At 42.3% G+C, this 16,209-nt stretch overlaps 1 protein-coding gene across 1 annotated transcript in view; it reads left to right on the plus strand.

Annotated features, from left to right (window-relative positions):
- The window catches only part of ches1 (checkpoint suppressor 1), an 83,166-nt gene that overhangs the window by 29,245 nt on the left and 37,712 nt on the right, over nucleotides 1-16,209 (plus strand). Inside the window, exon 2 of the mRNA XM_007566135.2 lies at nucleotides 7,940-8,539. Coding sequence (XP_007566197.1) covers nucleotides 7,958-8,539 — 582 coding nt within the window. The 5' untranslated portion in view covers nucleotides 7,940-7,957. The remainder of the gene's footprint in view (nucleotides 1-7,939; nucleotides 8,540-16,209) is intronic.

Here is a 16,209-nt window from a genome sequence, read left to right on the forward strand (position 1 = left end):
GGACATGTCATCTTAAGTCACTCGCGCAATTTGATTTTATTAATTTTTTTTTTTTCTTTACCATGCAAGGAATAAGTTAGTTGCACATTTGCTTTTCCTGCACTTTTCTATAGTGCACCAGCTTGGAGTGGTTCTTTCAGCATAAGCGTCACTGATGTGCTTTATGCTCTCATTTTTCAACTTGAAAGTTCTGGGGCTCAGCTCCCCTAACTATACTATCATGATCTTATTATCTGCTTTGTAGGAAAAAAAAAGAAAAAGGGGGAGGTATAATGGTTAATCCCGAGGCAAAGCAGTCTGTGAACTCAAACTTAGAAAAGTAGGTATGCAGAGCAAAGGCTCATTTTGTCTCATTTCATTTTTCTGTTCAAGAAATTTGACCATGTATAGGCAGTTGAAACGGTTCCTCCTTATTCAGTGACGTAAATGAAGTCGAGTACTAAGTGTACCATTTGTTTATATTCAGCGGGCTTTCCCCTGTTGCCCCAAAATAAAATTCTGTTCAACCTGATGCTGTTACAAGGTACCTAAATAAACTCTAACTGGCTTTGAGTCCATTTGGAAGGAAAAGGAACATTTTTTTTTTTTTCTTAGACAAATGATTCTCTTTATACAAATAAAAATCTGAAAAGTGTGGTGTGCATTTATATTCCTCTAAGGCTGGCTGGGGTGTACATGATTATTATTATTTGTTTTAATCAATTATTAAAATTTTTTGTTTTTGAAAATGACATTTTTGGAAAAATCTGGATTTTTTTGTTTTTCCGCCAATGCAAGCTTTGTGTTTCCATAGTTAGGAGCGGTGTTGTTTGACAAGTGTGTTTTAAAACTTCTGTCATTTAGACTTTCAATTCAGGTCAACTTTATGACAGCATATTAGTCAGGCTATGATTTTAATGTTTTTTTTAATTCCGAGAATGAAGTCCTAGTCAAAGTTATAAGAATACAGTTGTAGTAAAACAAGTCAAAGTAATCTGAGAATTAAGCGTTAATATTACCAGAATAAGTTTGTAATATTCAGAGAACAAAGTAATAATTTTGGAGTGTTCCCTTAATTCTTTCATGCACGTTTAAGAAATCCTTTAATCATTTCCCATAGCAACCATTCAGCTGTGCAAAACACCTGGGTGGACCTAGCCCGCCTTCTAGCCAGAGCTCCTCCTCATAAATGCCGTTTCCAAGCTTCTGAGCTTCCAGCTCATAGAGCAGCCTTTCCCCAACAACTCCCCCACTCAGCTCCTTCAGACTAGCCAGCAGAAATTAGCAAACACCTGGTGGAACTGCACATCTGCTGCGCTCATTATACAAGTTACTGACTTACTTAATATGGGAGGAATGTTGTGACGACTTCCTGAATGTAGAGTTTCAGAAACAGTCTGAGTTTTTATAGAGACATAGGCACACATTCCCTGTGGCATGATCCCTCCGCCACTGTGTTCTGATACTTTTTTGTTACTGGGATTTTACTTGGGGTGGGGGGGATAACACAAAGAGCAATAATACTAAATGTGCTGAACCGATGTCCACTGAATGTGTTCCCATCTATGTGTGCGCGGCTGCTGTTAGCTGCCCGGCAGCACAGAGTACAGCCCAGACACTGGGGGTCAGGAGCGCTCCTCAGGGACACCCCGACCCTGACCTCCATTCCAGAACTCTTGGCTGCTGCAGACGACAGAAAAAATAAGACGCAGTCCAGAACCAATAGGATGTGACCGCTTCCTCAAAGCCCCTTGGAAACCCTGATATTTGTCGCCAGGGAAAGGTCTAATTCCACAGCTCGGAAACGGAGAACTTCACAAGGCTTCCTGCAAGCCATGCTGACATATATGTAGCCGAAGTTATTATTTTCCAGTCTCTTAGAGACTTCTCATTCCCTCTTCCCTCCCCCCGTTTCTCTCTGTCCTTCTCCCTTTTCCCCCATTTCCCTTCTGTCCATCCGGTCTGTGTGAAGGAAGGATAAAGGTCGTCCTTTTGTCATCAAAACTCCAGATTAGTTTTGCCTCGGTGCATCTGACTCTCTGCTTTATCACTGTGGCCAGAGGAGCCACAAGGTTCAGCTCACGCCTCTGCAAGTAATAACTCCTACCAGCCACTATTCCATTCTCCGCTGCTATCTCCTACACTACTATTACTACTCCATTCACGGGGTGGAGGGGTGGGGGATTATTTTCATGGCACCGGCTTTATTGTGGCGTAGAGTGAAGACTGACAGGAAAGTGGGGTGCACGAGAATGTGTCATGCAACATATGTCACTAGCTGCAATCAACCTGACAAAGTTCTAATGGTTGCTTTAGTCCTCGGAGGCCCGGAGTTAAGTATAAATGAGCTGCTGACAGCGTGTCACAAGCCAAACTGGGTTGTATTTTAATATTTCTTCATTGATGTGGGTCTTTTTGTGGTGGGGATCGGGGGGTTTTCTGTGACTTGATGACTTGGTGGTTTTTTGCTGAAAGTCGCTTATTTTTGCTAATGGCGCAGCTGCTCTCGGAACGGGTGAAATGAAGGACTTTGCTGGAACGTTTCCTCCGGCATCGGCTCTCGAAAGAAATGCCTGTAGGTCTGACAGGAGGGGGGGAAGAGAGCTGCCAAGAGGGATTGGAGATCTTCGGAGGATTACGTAAATATGGCTTGTGATCTAGACAAGTATCTGCGAGAGCTCGAATGCGGCATAAGATGATTACGCTGTCAATTAGAGCACATGAATTAGCTTACACCTTGTCTGCTCTCAGAGGAGTTTATTAACCTTTTTCCACTCGCGTAAAGACCGCCAGCCCCCCGGCTTCCAGCCGTAAGGACTTCAGAGGGCCGGAGCGGACCGCAGGTCAGCCGAGGTACACCGAGGTCACAGACAGCATTCCAATTAGATAGCTCTCATGATTCCATGATGTCAGGCTCAGTTTGGTCAACTTTAGAATCTACAAGCGTTTTGGATTTCTATTAGTCAATCTGACTAATAGAAGAAGCACCCAAGGGAAATATGGAGGGAAAAAATGGTATTTGTTTTTTTTTTTTGTTGTATTTTGTTTTTTGATTAATCAACCTTAAAAATTTGATAGAAGTAGCTTTTAAACAGGCTGTCTAAAAAAGTCTTTTCAGTCACTTTGTAGCAACAACACTCTCAGACTTCTACTGATGCAATAAATTAAGCCATTTTGCAGACAAATTCAAACTTAAGTGATCAAATTTAATAATAATTTATTAGTCTAAAACCTTTAAAGTTTTCTATCTTGAGGACTAAAGGTCTTGACCCAGGAAGTGATGTCACACATTTTCCATTCATTTGCTATTTAACTTATGCAACCGGCAAAGTTTGCGCATGTGAAATTTTGAGCTCGTGCACGAGAAAGTAGAAACATGTTAAACTTTTGTCGCTGTCATCGTCGCGTCCCGTTTGTTGGGCTCACCTCGAGTGGCAGAAAACCTTGGCCTTTCACTGTCTGAATAGTTAATAACATTAGAAACTACCAAGGAAAAAGTAATGATAAAAATACTTTATTCTACTACATCAGAAAACTCTCATGAGAAAAATGTAACTTATACAACGCATCAATTTTAATGCAAAGGAATTTGGAGAAATTGAAAATAATGAAAAATAAAATAAAATAATGGAAACTGTCAGGAATGTTTAGAAAAATATCTTATCAGAGGTGTAGAGTACTCAGAAGTTGTACTCAAGTAAGAGTACAACAACTTCAGTATACTTTTACATTAGTAATCGTAATTAGGGATACAAATTTAGCTCAATATGATCAAACATATTGATGTTTGATCATCAATATGTTTGGTCACATGTCCAACATCCTACCCCTTCAGAAACTCAAACAGTGACGATACTGAAATAAACATCGGTTCTTCACATTGGCCCAGTTACACCTATCAGACTGATATCTATATGTTAAAAATAGCTACCACCAGGAAGATGCCGATATATCGATCATCCCTACTCATAACTGACACGATGAATCCAAGGCTTTCTCTGAATAATCCCCATTCACACATTAGCTTTAATTTCTTTTAATCCACTCATGATTTTAAGATCTGCGGCAATACTGCTGAAGCTCTCCAAGAACCTACTGTACACGCACCGGTGGTACAGTAATAACAACAACAGTCTGATTTTAGTGAGTGACGTTTCCAGCGGAGAAAGCCACTTATTGTAAATGAATGGTGTCTTTTAAAGTCTGTACGCTCAGGGTGCAGAGTGCAAACAGAAGCAGCGTGGTGCCAGGGTCACAGAGAGAGAAAAGACGTGCTGTACTGACTTCGGCTGCTTCAAATTATGCTGGTTTGCTCCGAGTTTCACAAGAAGAGTGTGACCAACAGATCAGACTGCGGATGCTTTTGTAGTCCGGTGCGCGCGTCTATGCAAAACCGGGGAAAAGCGATGGGAGAGAGGGAGGGGAAAAAAAAAAAAACTAATGTGGACACGCCAAAAAGAGACGAACACAAATCAAAACAAAGCACGCAAACACAAGAGAGATCCAGAGAATGAGGAAGACAGAGAGAACAGCAGAGTCCCATCTGTCAAACAAATGTGAGGATGCTCCTAACTCACACACACACACCCACACACACACACACACACACACTCTGATGCACACGCAGGCACACCACAGCAAGCATCATTTAGTCTGAACTTGAGCGATATCTGCATTTGTCCTTTAGCAGTGGCTCCTCGGGGGCCACTGTAGAAGTTGCATGGAAGTTTGTTTAGAGCTGAGCAAGTGTGTTAAGCTTTATGAGAGCCCATGGGAGACTCTGTGGCACACACACACACACACGCACACACATATCTACACACAAACATGCAGAAGCTCAGGCACGAGGCTTGGGCGGCAGCTCGCAGTGGCCCCAACCAACAGTGAGGAGTTTGTTGTCATAGCAACAGTAAAATGAGATGACTTTACTGTCAGCCGTAATGTTTCATGGCCCCCTTGCCGCTATGGCAACATAACAAGGAGGAGGAAGAGGAGACGGGAGAGAAAGAGAGCATCAGAGGCATCTCTGCATTCCGGTGGACTCCTACCAGGAACAATGTCACTGCGATGTCCTTTCTTCCTCCTCAAGACAAACACAGTCACAAACACACCACCCCGACAAGCCTGTCAGAAACAGGCATCAACACACACACACACACACACACACACACACACTCACACCCACAACTTGAAAAGCCTATCAAACGCCCCCCTCTTCCACCTCGCCCATTGCTTTGATTTGCCCGCTCACTATTTTCAGCTCCGGTGCCATATCGTCACCGGGCCCCCAATTTGAATTCATTATGCTCAATGTCAATATTGGTACAACAACGGCGTACCTCAAGACAGGTACAGCTTGTTGAATGAGCGCGTGCGCTTGTCAGACAGCGGGAGAGGCGAAACGAAGAGGAGGAGGAGGGGGGAGGAGGAAGGAGAGACGAGCGAGATCAAAGAGCCACACCAACTCCTGCTAAGCGTTTTCCCTTCGCCGTGGAGACGGCGGGGAAGCAGCGGAGCGGAGGGGTGAGTGACTGCGGGCCGGCCCCGGCTATATGCGGCGGCTGTGCATCACAGCTCTATATTTAGCTCAGTCCTTCCACGACGGCCTGTCAACACCGCTAAGCAGCTATCTGTGCTGATAAAAGTGTGAAAAACGGAAGATAGGTGGAAGAGGAGCAGACACATATGAGGGGAGGAGGAAGGACAGGAAGAAAGAAGAAAAAAAAAAAAGGCAGACGAGAGTGGAGATGAGTTGTTTTGCTCTATCGCCATGGCAACGCGGCAGCCGGAGCTGTGGCGCGCTGACAGTTGTCACGCTGTGGCCGGTCGCCGTGGGTGACAGCTGTCAGTCAGCGGCGCAGAGTGAGGGGGGACAGATCGGTCGATGATCACCTTGGATTAGAGAGCGATCGCAGCATACAGAGAGGGGCCAGAACATATCGAGGCTTAATCCTCATGTCCTAATGGTGCTGCTGTGTGGCTGTCCCTGTGTACATCCATGCACTGATAAAACAAACTGGTAGAATTCAACCCAAATAATGGGTCTGTCTCTATCTGTGTTTCTGTAACTTAAATACATTTGATCTACTTGCTTAAGTTGTCAGTGCTTCTCTGCTTAGGGTTCAAATGTAGGAACCATGCAGACGGTTCAGCTGTGGAAAATAAATACATTTATTATTACCACACCAACATGTCTTTAATTAAGAAAGTTGCATCTGTCTACATCAGCTGTTTTGGAGTTTCTCAGTGACATCTTAACTTCCACTGCGTGAAGCATCTTCTGCTGCATCTACTGCAAACATCCCCTATTATTTTACAAGTGAGGAGATTATTTATTAATCGATAAGTCAAGTGTATTTGTATAACACGTTTCAGCAAACAAGGCAGTTCAAAGTGCTCTTACATCATAAAAAAAACGAGTAAGAAGTCATAAAAACTGCATACAGTCAACAGTTAGCTATTTATTGCTGTGTGCACAGCTGTTTGTTTTTAAATTGTTGAAACAATAGTTACAGTTGACAACGTCTGAAATTGTTGCGTCCTGATTTACTTCACATCCAGTCTGCGTAAGAAAAACATGATAAAATGTGACTCAAAGATGTCACGTTAACTTTTTGTATCATTTTTGTCCAGGTCAACTTAAAAAGTGAGCTATTAGTGCAACAGAAAATTTGGGACTTTGTTGAGATCTGATATTAACACTGCTGTTTTGACAGTATTGACCAATATAGTACTCTTTTAAAAACATTTTATTACTCAATTAATCGTCAGAACTAAACGCGGAGAAGTAGCATCCAGTTTTTATCTTCCACTAATCTAGAAGGACTGATGTTTGAGATCTCTGCTTCAAGTTTATAAAGTCAGACCCACTATATGCTGTTTGCCTAAGCTAAAAGGAACAAATGATCAAAATGTTTAGGTAGGATTTGTCGGTAAAGAAAGCCAATACTTTGAATTAAACCAGTATTGAAATTCACAGTTACAAACTACTATCCTTGATTACAACATGAATATTTCATTGTTTAAATTGAATGCCAGGCAAAACTCCTTTTTACAGTGTATGCGCTTTAGCTTTCATTCATGTTTGCGTGGGTGTTGCTTTATGCGTGGACGTGTGTGTGTGCGTGTGTGTGTCTCTGTTCTCAGGCTCCGAGCGGGCAGAGCAGATTAGGTTTTAGCTGGAGTTGCTGCCGGGCGCCTTCCCACAGCTGTCTGCGCTAGAGGACAATCAAAGGCCCAGTTGCGCGCCTTCTTCTGATTGTGGTGTGACGCTCGGGCCCGTTCCCCTTCAATTACCGCGCTCTGCCTGCGTGTAACGAGCTCAGCATTGCTCTTATGCTGGCAGGATAATGGTCTGATTGGAGCAGGGATGGATTTGAACTCACACTTTAATTTGTTTCTTTTCTTGGTAAATTACCCCCGATCACGATCATGTCTCGTCACAGATATCCCGCTGTGGAACTAAGTCTCATCATTTGGACGCCGTTCCTGATGTTGTAAAATCCAGGAATTTAAGAAGGGTTTCTTTTCTGCTCTCAATTATCGCGCCAACCCCTGACAATTACATTTTCTCGTGCTGCAGAGATGTTAAATCACCGGCACAGTTTCTGAGGCCCCTGCAACCATTAGACCTTTAACTGTTTTCACGTGTTATGACAGCAACCCCGTGTAATGTCAATACTGTGCTGTTACACTGGTAATTAGAGGGGTGGTTGTACAAGGAAAGATTTCCTCAGCCGCTGAAGCACTAAATTTGCCACACCAGTCGGAATTAGACGGAAGGCCTCGGAGGGAGATGATGATGCAGATTTTCCCTCTCAGATGTAATTCTGCCTAATTGCAAAAGGAGTCAAAATCTCCTCCTTTTTGACTTTTAGCGAAAGTGAAGGCTTAATAAAACACAGACAAGCTGACCTTTTTTCTACTCTTTCTGTTTCCTTCCACCTTTGTCGCTTTGCAGGAGTGAGCCCTGGGCTGGATGGGACCCACCATGCCCCCCAGTAAGAAGGCCCAGAGCCCCAGCAGCGGGGCCAGCGCTTCGCAGGGCATGAGCCCGCCCTACCGGCAGGGGGACCCCGCCACTGCGGCGTCCGAGGCCGAGGCGGCCGACCTCTCGCTCTCCCTGTCCGCCTCCTTCTCCAAAGCCGAGGACGAGGAGCTCACCAGCCTCTCCTGGCTCCACGAGAGCACCGACCTCCTCAACAGCTTCAGCCACTCCGGGCTGCGTAGCGTCTCCCCTCTGCAGGATCCCGACAGTCAGCACCCACGCTCGCCTTCCTCCTCGTCGCCGTCCCCGGACGACGTGTTGCTCGGCGACGCGCACTCGGCGTATGACCTGGCGGCGGGGGCCAACCGGAAACCGCCGTACTCCTTCAGCTGCCTGATCTTCATGGCCATCGAGGACGCGCCCAACAAGCGGCTGCCGGTGAAGGACATCTACGGCTGGATTCTGGAGCACTTCCCTTACTTTGCGAACGCTCCGACGGGTTGGAAGAACTCGGTGCGGCACAATCTGTCGCTCAACAAGTGTTTCAAGAAGGTGGACAAAGATCGCAGTCAGGTAAAGAAATCAACAACTCTTCATACACAGGTCCAGGTTAAAACCTTAGGTGTGTTTATTGGGTTTTAATCAAGTGAACTAAAATGATGTGAAGGTTTTGAAGTTCCAGGTGACTTCTCAGATCAATTGTGTGAAATAGTTTTTTTGTAAAAGTAGACAGACAGTATTTGTAAATATGTTGGGAAAGTGAGCGGAAATGTTTCAAATTCACTGAAATGAGATGCAAACAAATTTTCGGAATAGTGGAGCTTATATTTATAGCACATTTCAGCAACAGTTCAAAATGCTTTCTACCATAAAAACATATTACAGTAACCAGTCATGCAACAACCATGGTCATTAGAACTGGGGTGATGTGTTTTTTTCTTCCTGGTTTTAGTCAGAACTCGATCAGCAGCTTTCAGAAACAGACGCAGCTGTCTGATTGGTTTTCTATGCAGATCTAAAAAGTCATATGCAGTGGCATAATATCATTATTATGTTTGAAAAGTATTCATAATTCTTAAACATTTCAACATATTGTCACGTTACATCAAACTTTTACATGTTTTATTTGGATTTCATATGCTAGACCAACACGTAGTAGCAGATTTTTGGGAAGTTGAAGGCAAATTAAAGACACCTGTTAGAATCAAAAATGTGAAATGTGGCATTAAATCACTTTGATACCCACTAAAAAAACTTGAAAAGAAGGTGAAAGAATATCCCGGACAAGCCCCCATTTTGTTTCGGCCAGGCTTTAGGATCATAACAAATAAAGGGAAGCAACGCATAGAATAATTTAAAAACTGATTTATTTACCTGGTATCATGGCTGGCTGGAGAAAAGGGGCAAGGAGAGGGAGCAAGTGATGAGAACAAGTGGTGGATCTTAAACTGGATCTGAAGCTCTTATGGAGACACTGACCAGCTGCCTCCAGTTCCAAAAAGCACAAATTAGGAGCTCTGAAACACAGATATGTTACAGCGTGGCCCAGAGGAAAAGCCTTGGGCCAGTCAGATGACACCAGATTTAGTGATTTTTATTGTTTTGGGTTTTTTTTAGAAAAAAAAAAAGGTAATTTTGTCTTGCATGCTAAACTCTCGTTCCATTCACTATGAAGCATGATGGCCAGTTCATTTTTTTCTGCAAAGGTTTTATAATTTTTCTTCATTATCTTCAAAAATAAAATTAAATGGGAGCCTTTAAAAATGACAAAATTCCTGAACAAATGTACGTTTTTTTTTTTTAAAGGTCATGTAACATTTGCGGCTCTAAACGAGTCTAATTCAGCTGCATTGGAGGCAAATATGGATCTTAGCATCGCAAAGGTTGCACGTTCCTGGTTTAAATCAAAGCACATTCAGGTTAGAACGGCCTAGTCAAAGTTCAGATTTAAATTCAGTTGAGATTCAAAGAAGAAGGGGTAACGGTAACGCTTTTTTTATGTCGTGCATAATCAATTGTGCACTACTTTGTTTTTGTCTGCTAACTTGTAGGCAACTTGAGGTTGTAACATGACACAACATGAAAAAGAGCAAAGAAAAACTCCCCATCTTGGAGTTGAATGCAAAAAAACACTTGGAGGTCATCTTAACCTTCCTGCTGCCTCCCCCTCCTGTCCTCCCTCCCCCTGCTGGACAGCAGAGGCGACAACAAAATGCAGAAAGTAAAATCTTGTTAGGGGAAAAAGGAAAAAAATTAAATAAAATAATAATTAATATATTGATAAAAGCCATCTTGCTGCAAATATTCACTCTAATTACAACCACAGTCATCGATTAACAATTTCAGTTCATCCACAGGTTTTTTTTTTTTTTTATATATATATAAAACAACCTCAACCCATAATCACTCCATCATGTGCGGTTAGACCTCATTTCACAGCCAGACGGTTATCAGCCGCTCGCAGACACATTCAACGTGAAGTCAAACAGATTCTGTTTTTTGTCTACAGCTGTACCAGAATCGGCCTTATCAATAGTTGATGATCTCCTCTTTCATAGTTCTCTTTCACTCCGACGTTCTGTGCCTCCCCGGTGGGAAGAGCGTTTCGCTTTTGATTTAAGTCTTGATGCAGCCCTTTAATACTGGCTTTCCCGAGCAGATTTTTTTTTTCTTTTTTTTTTGTGCTCAGGGTAAACTGGGAGCGAATCCCTCTCTCAATTAGTGCTAAATTAATACCGGAGGATTTAATAACACAGATGCCAGCAGCCTTTAGATCCCGTCCTGCCCTAGGGGTTGTTAAGCAGGGTTGGTGGGAGTGAAGGGGGGGGTGAGGTGGGTGGCGGCGGCGAATGATGAGGATCAATGTTCACGCTGATGGAGATTACACCAGAGGAGAGGCGACTGCTTCTGCTGTCTGGCTTCTTTGACCAGAATGGGATTTGAATCATGTGTGTGTGTATATATATGTGTGCGTGTGTGTGTGGATAAACAAAATGGATGAAGGATGGCGAAAAGTGTGTGTTTGTGCAACGCACACGCCCTCGCTCTGTGCTGTCATCTGGCTCTTGACTACGACGGCCCAGAGTTTCTCTTGTATACATATCTCCATAGTAACAAGGTTGCAGTTGACATAAAAGTATGCTGTTGCTGTAGCAACGGGGAAAACTGATTTGGCTTTACCGACTTGTATATAAGTGTGTGTGTGTGTGTGTGTGTGTGTGTGTGTGTGTGTGTGTGTGTGTGTGTGTGTGTGCGTGCGCTTCAGAGGTGTTGAGTGGGGAGGGAAAAAAAAAGTATATGTCCTCCTCTTACGTGTTTGTGCGCGGAGCAGCTTGTGGAGAGGTGATTCTGGCAAGGACGGCTCATCTGCTTAAGACAGCACACTCATTAACCCCTCAAACCCATTCCCTTCCTCTCTCTCTCTCTGTCGTCTTCTCTTTTTTTTTTTCTTGCACACACAGGACAACTCTGACATGCAAACAAACAAACACACACACACATGCACAACCCCTCTCCCCCACCCAAAAACACGCATGAGTGCGTAAAAGGGGCTTGAGCATGCGAGCGCCGCGTCGGTGTGGAAATGAGGGCACATCTCTGCAGACTCTTACTCTACCTGCCAAGAGCCCGGGCTTTATCTGAAGCCGCAATTACAGAATCTCTGTAATTTCACTCAGACTCTTGCCCTTTTTTTTTTTTCTTTTTTTTTCCCTTCCAAAAGCTTTTCGCCAAGAATATCTGCATGCGAATACACCTCTCTCTTTCTCTTACTCTCCTCCTCTACCTGTTTATTTCCTTTGAACTGAGCGTGCAATTACAGGCTGTAAGATATGTTTCTGTTATACTGCATTGTGTTTTTGTTTTTTTACTTCTTTTTCACTGTTGGAGGAGAGCGAGGGAGTCGCCAAAGGGGACGGGGGGAGGTCAAGTTATGGTTACGAGGGACAAATCGAGATTGCGCTCATGAGGGGAAGGAGGATTCGTGAAAACGGCACCAAGTTAACATTTCCATCAATTTCCAGAGGTGAAGATTAATACGACGGTGGCCTATTTGTTCCAGTGGCTGTATTTCTGGGTCATATCCAGGCAGATGACAAGATGGGGGTCTGGTTCGGAATAAAGCTCGCCGTGTTGCGACGCTTCTGCGCATGTGTGCGTGTGTGTGTGTGTGTTTGTGTGTGTGTGTGTGTGTGTGTGTGGCAACTCCAAGTTGCGAGCGTGAGAGCAAGCGAGCGAGTCTGGCTGTTGCCATGGCTTTGTTTACAAACAGGATTCTTCTCCGCGCTGAATGACATGCCTTAATGGCAAGTGTTGTTGCCCTCAGTCTTGTGGATCAGCGCCGGAGATCAATGTGGTAACGGAGCGACGCACGCACACGCCCAAACACACATCGACGGAGTCAGCAATATATCTCTCAAAGCCTCTTATGAAATCACAGCAGAGGGAGAGCGAGGCAGTTTTGTAATCCGAGACTCGCTGTGAAGTCTCTCTGCGTCGCACTTACGTGTGTCGCCCCCGAACTTAACCTCACCCTCGTTCAGACGAGAGGCGCTCGTTGATGTTTTTACGTTTTAAACAGTTAGAGTTTCAGGTGAGGGTGAAATTGCCTGGTTAAAAGTGTTGTTTTTTGTTTTGTTTTTTTTTGGGGGGGGGTTTCATTAAATTGAGCCCACCAGAAGACTGCAACCATGTAGATTTTTTTTAAAATAAAAATGTCATACATCTGGTATTTCTTACAGAGATTGCAACATGTTGTCCTGCAAGAGTGACCACAGCCTTTTTCCCTTATTTGGTGAAAAATGACAGGAGCCCTGTTTCCAATCATTGGTTGTTTTCCAATCTTTTAACCAATTCACATTTCTTTATAATATGAAAGCTAAATGCATTCAAACATTTTTATTTTTTTCTGGCCTTCCTACCCTCATTTGTCTTGCATTGCAGGAGCAGAGGCGACGTCACACTGTGTGAAGCTGAAGAAACAGGATTTTACAAAGATTTATTTTTAAATTGCAGTTTAAATTTTGCTTGTCACATGTTAGTGATTAGGATGGTGGCCAGAGCAGTAGGGGTGTAACGGTACAACCTGTCCCTGATGAGACAATAACGGTCCACGAGAACAAGACGTCACTGTAGCAAATGTTTTCGGAGAACTAGCAACCACTAGGAGTAAACATTTTACAAATGGCCAACTGAATGTTTAGTCAGCATACAATTATTCAGTTTGGAGAGGTGGTGGACACCGCATGACAAAATCGCACTTTAATGCCGCTAAGCATGTGTGACGTCATTAGCATCATTAGCAGCTAACGGTAGGGTAGCGGCAATATTTTTCCAGGGCTTCGTGTCTAGTCTGTCACTTTATCGACGTTTGATTTGCATAGTTTTAAAATCAATGAAATCGTGAGGGCTTCTTAACTTGTAGACTGTCAGTACAGCTTTCAGCAAACCTCACTGTCTTATCCTCAAAATAAGCACTTAAAACATAGGAGTCAGATGTTGGTTACAGTGAGACTGACTTCGCTTTGACGAAAACGTTGCTGCGTTTCATTATTGTGAGATCTCACACCTTTGAGATCTCGTCACAGCCTCAGATGTTGGCGTAACTGAAACGTTGTGGTGCGTGTGTGTGTGTGTTCCCCAGCATTTCCGACTTCCTACCTGTTACATGTGAAAAGTCTTACTCTCTTAATTTCTTATGCCATTAGTGCCACAACAGAAATCTATGTCCTAAAATTGGCTTTCTCTTTCTCTTGCATCTTCCACACTAAAGGGTGCTAATAGTGCGACCTTTTAGAGCTTAGGTATGGTGCGTTCACTGACCAGTTGAGCCAGAAATTGTGCTGATTGTCCTTAAAATGCCCTCAGTGCATCTCTAGTGCCTCTCATGTGAAACATTTTGAAGCTGTGGGCAACATCTTCATAAAAAAGGGAGTTCTTAAATTTCATCAAGTTGTCAATAATCTCATTTTTTTTAGACGAAGGTTTCCGCTGTTGAGGTCGAGAACAAGAACATAGCCAAATGATCTTAAAGTCACACTTCATAGCATCTGTAATGGATGAATCTTCAGTCCACCCTTTTGTAGATTTAACTGGACTTGCTATGTCTTGGAGCTTTACACACAAACTAAATGAACAAAAACCCAGATTAAGTCAGATGTAAAAGTAAATTAAAAAAATAAAACAAAGTGTCTTCAACTGCAGATTATCAGAGCCAGCTGCTGTTTCCAGTGAAAGAGCTCATCTGTGCTCTCACACCTGCCTGACAACAAGAAATTTAATTAACCGCATAGTAAACATAAGAAAGCATTTAGTGCCTAATTAGAAAGGTAGTAAACCCAGGTGTCAGTGGAGAAAGGGTGTTAAAATGCTCTTTGGTGCTTGAGTGAAAGACGACTTCCTGTTGAGGACCGTCACTGTTGACTTGGATTTTAAATAAAGCCGTCGCTGGTTTATACAGTGTTTATGGAAAGTATATTCAACCCTTTGTATGTTTTATTCATTTATTGCTTTTACAAATCAATCAATATAAACAAAATGTGGCTTTTTTGACAAATATACAAAATGTGGGCCTCTGTTGAATTAGATCAGTCCCTTTAAAAGTGTTCGATATTTAAGCAGTCACTTGTTAAATGGCAAATATTTTTATTTAACTATAGTTATTTTGGAGAAATCTGGTTTTGTTTTGACATTAAAGTTTCTGTTTTACGTTTTTGTTGCAAAAGCCAAATTATGTTGATCATGACTGATTTGTAAAAGCAATAAAAAAGATAAAACATCCAAGAGAGTGAATATATTTTTAATAGGTTCTGTAACTATATCAAATTCAAAAGTAGTTTATTTATCCGGAAGGAAAATTAAATATTATTAGTAATAGTTAGATGACTGAATATAATTATTCATTAAAGAGAATTCAGCAATTTTCCAAATATTGCAAAAGTATTGAAGAAAACTTCAATTGCAAATTGGCAAATATAAAAAATATTAGTATATGGCAAATAGAAGACCGATATGTTAAAAAAATACATTAAAAAACTTTTTTTAGTTCAGTGATTGAGAAGTTCACTTTTCCATCAACATATTGTTGTGTTAAAACCACAGATTTCCATGTATTTTGTGATAGACCAACACAAAGTGCTGCATAGTAGAGAAATTATAGGAAAAAGAGAGATGATTTAAAATTTAGTAAGAAATAAAAATCTGAAAATTTGGCTAGCATTTGTATATAACCCCCTTTTAAGTAGTTCTGTAGTTTTTCTTGCACTCTAACATGGACATGCGCTGCAGCTCTGACTGTTTGCTTGTGGCCAGTGTTGGCCTGCAGACAGATGAACCATTTGACCGTTCTGGGGTCATTTTGCAGAACAGAAAACTTCCCGCCCCTCGTAAAACCGCCACATAGAGCAAAACAGCCAGACTCCGAGCGCTGGCGACACTTTGACATCGGACCACACAAAAGACTGCGCTGTGCTCTCATCATCTCCCACCTTCAGCAAGTCAGACCGTCTAAACTTGGCTGTAGGCTGTTTTTTTTTTATTTTGTTGTTTTTTTTTTCTCAGCTTGCATATGGCAATTATTCCCTACCGTAAAGATCTAGTTCTGAATCTATATGACAGTCTTTCTTCTCAGTCAAACATCCTCCTCTATATGTTTAGGAAAAACCTTCCAGAAATGTGAAAACTCCTGGTTACTTATTTTGACATATTTTATGTCATTGCATGTCAAAAACCTCGTTGTCGCCATACGTTCCGTCTCGCCCAAAGGCTGCAGTTTAAACATCTGTAAGCGGCTTCCGTTCCACATAAAAAAGCAACATGTTATCAAGAATTTAGGAGTTTAATTCAGTCCAGGCTCTCTATCCCTTTTTTTAATGTCTATTTTGGCTGTGATGTAAGAAAACTTAGCAGTACTTAAACTTTACTTCACACCAGATGGGCCTATTCTTGGTACGAACTGAACGACGACGGACTGGATCTGACACTGGAAAAGTCTTCAGTCCCTAAAAGCATCTGTAGATTTATGTGTTTTTGCATAAAATGTGATTAATAAGGAATGAAAGGCGAGAATAATCTGATCATACAAGTCAAATTAGAACTTTACACTGCAAAAAAAAACAACACAAAATCCTACTGGCCTAGTTTCTAGATCAAATATCTTAGTAGACTTGAAATAAAACAAAACACCTTACAAGTAGCTTTTTAGCAGAATATGGTGGCTTGTCTTAAGGAAATAATTACTTAATATT

Source organism: Poecilia formosa, unplaced genomic scaffold, assembly GCF_000485575.1.
Source record: "Poecilia formosa unplaced genomic scaffold, Poecilia_formosa-5.1.2 Scaffold187, whole genome shotgun sequence".
Lineage (NCBI taxonomy): Eukaryota > Metazoa > Chordata > Actinopteri > Cyprinodontiformes > Poeciliidae > Poecilia > Poecilia formosa.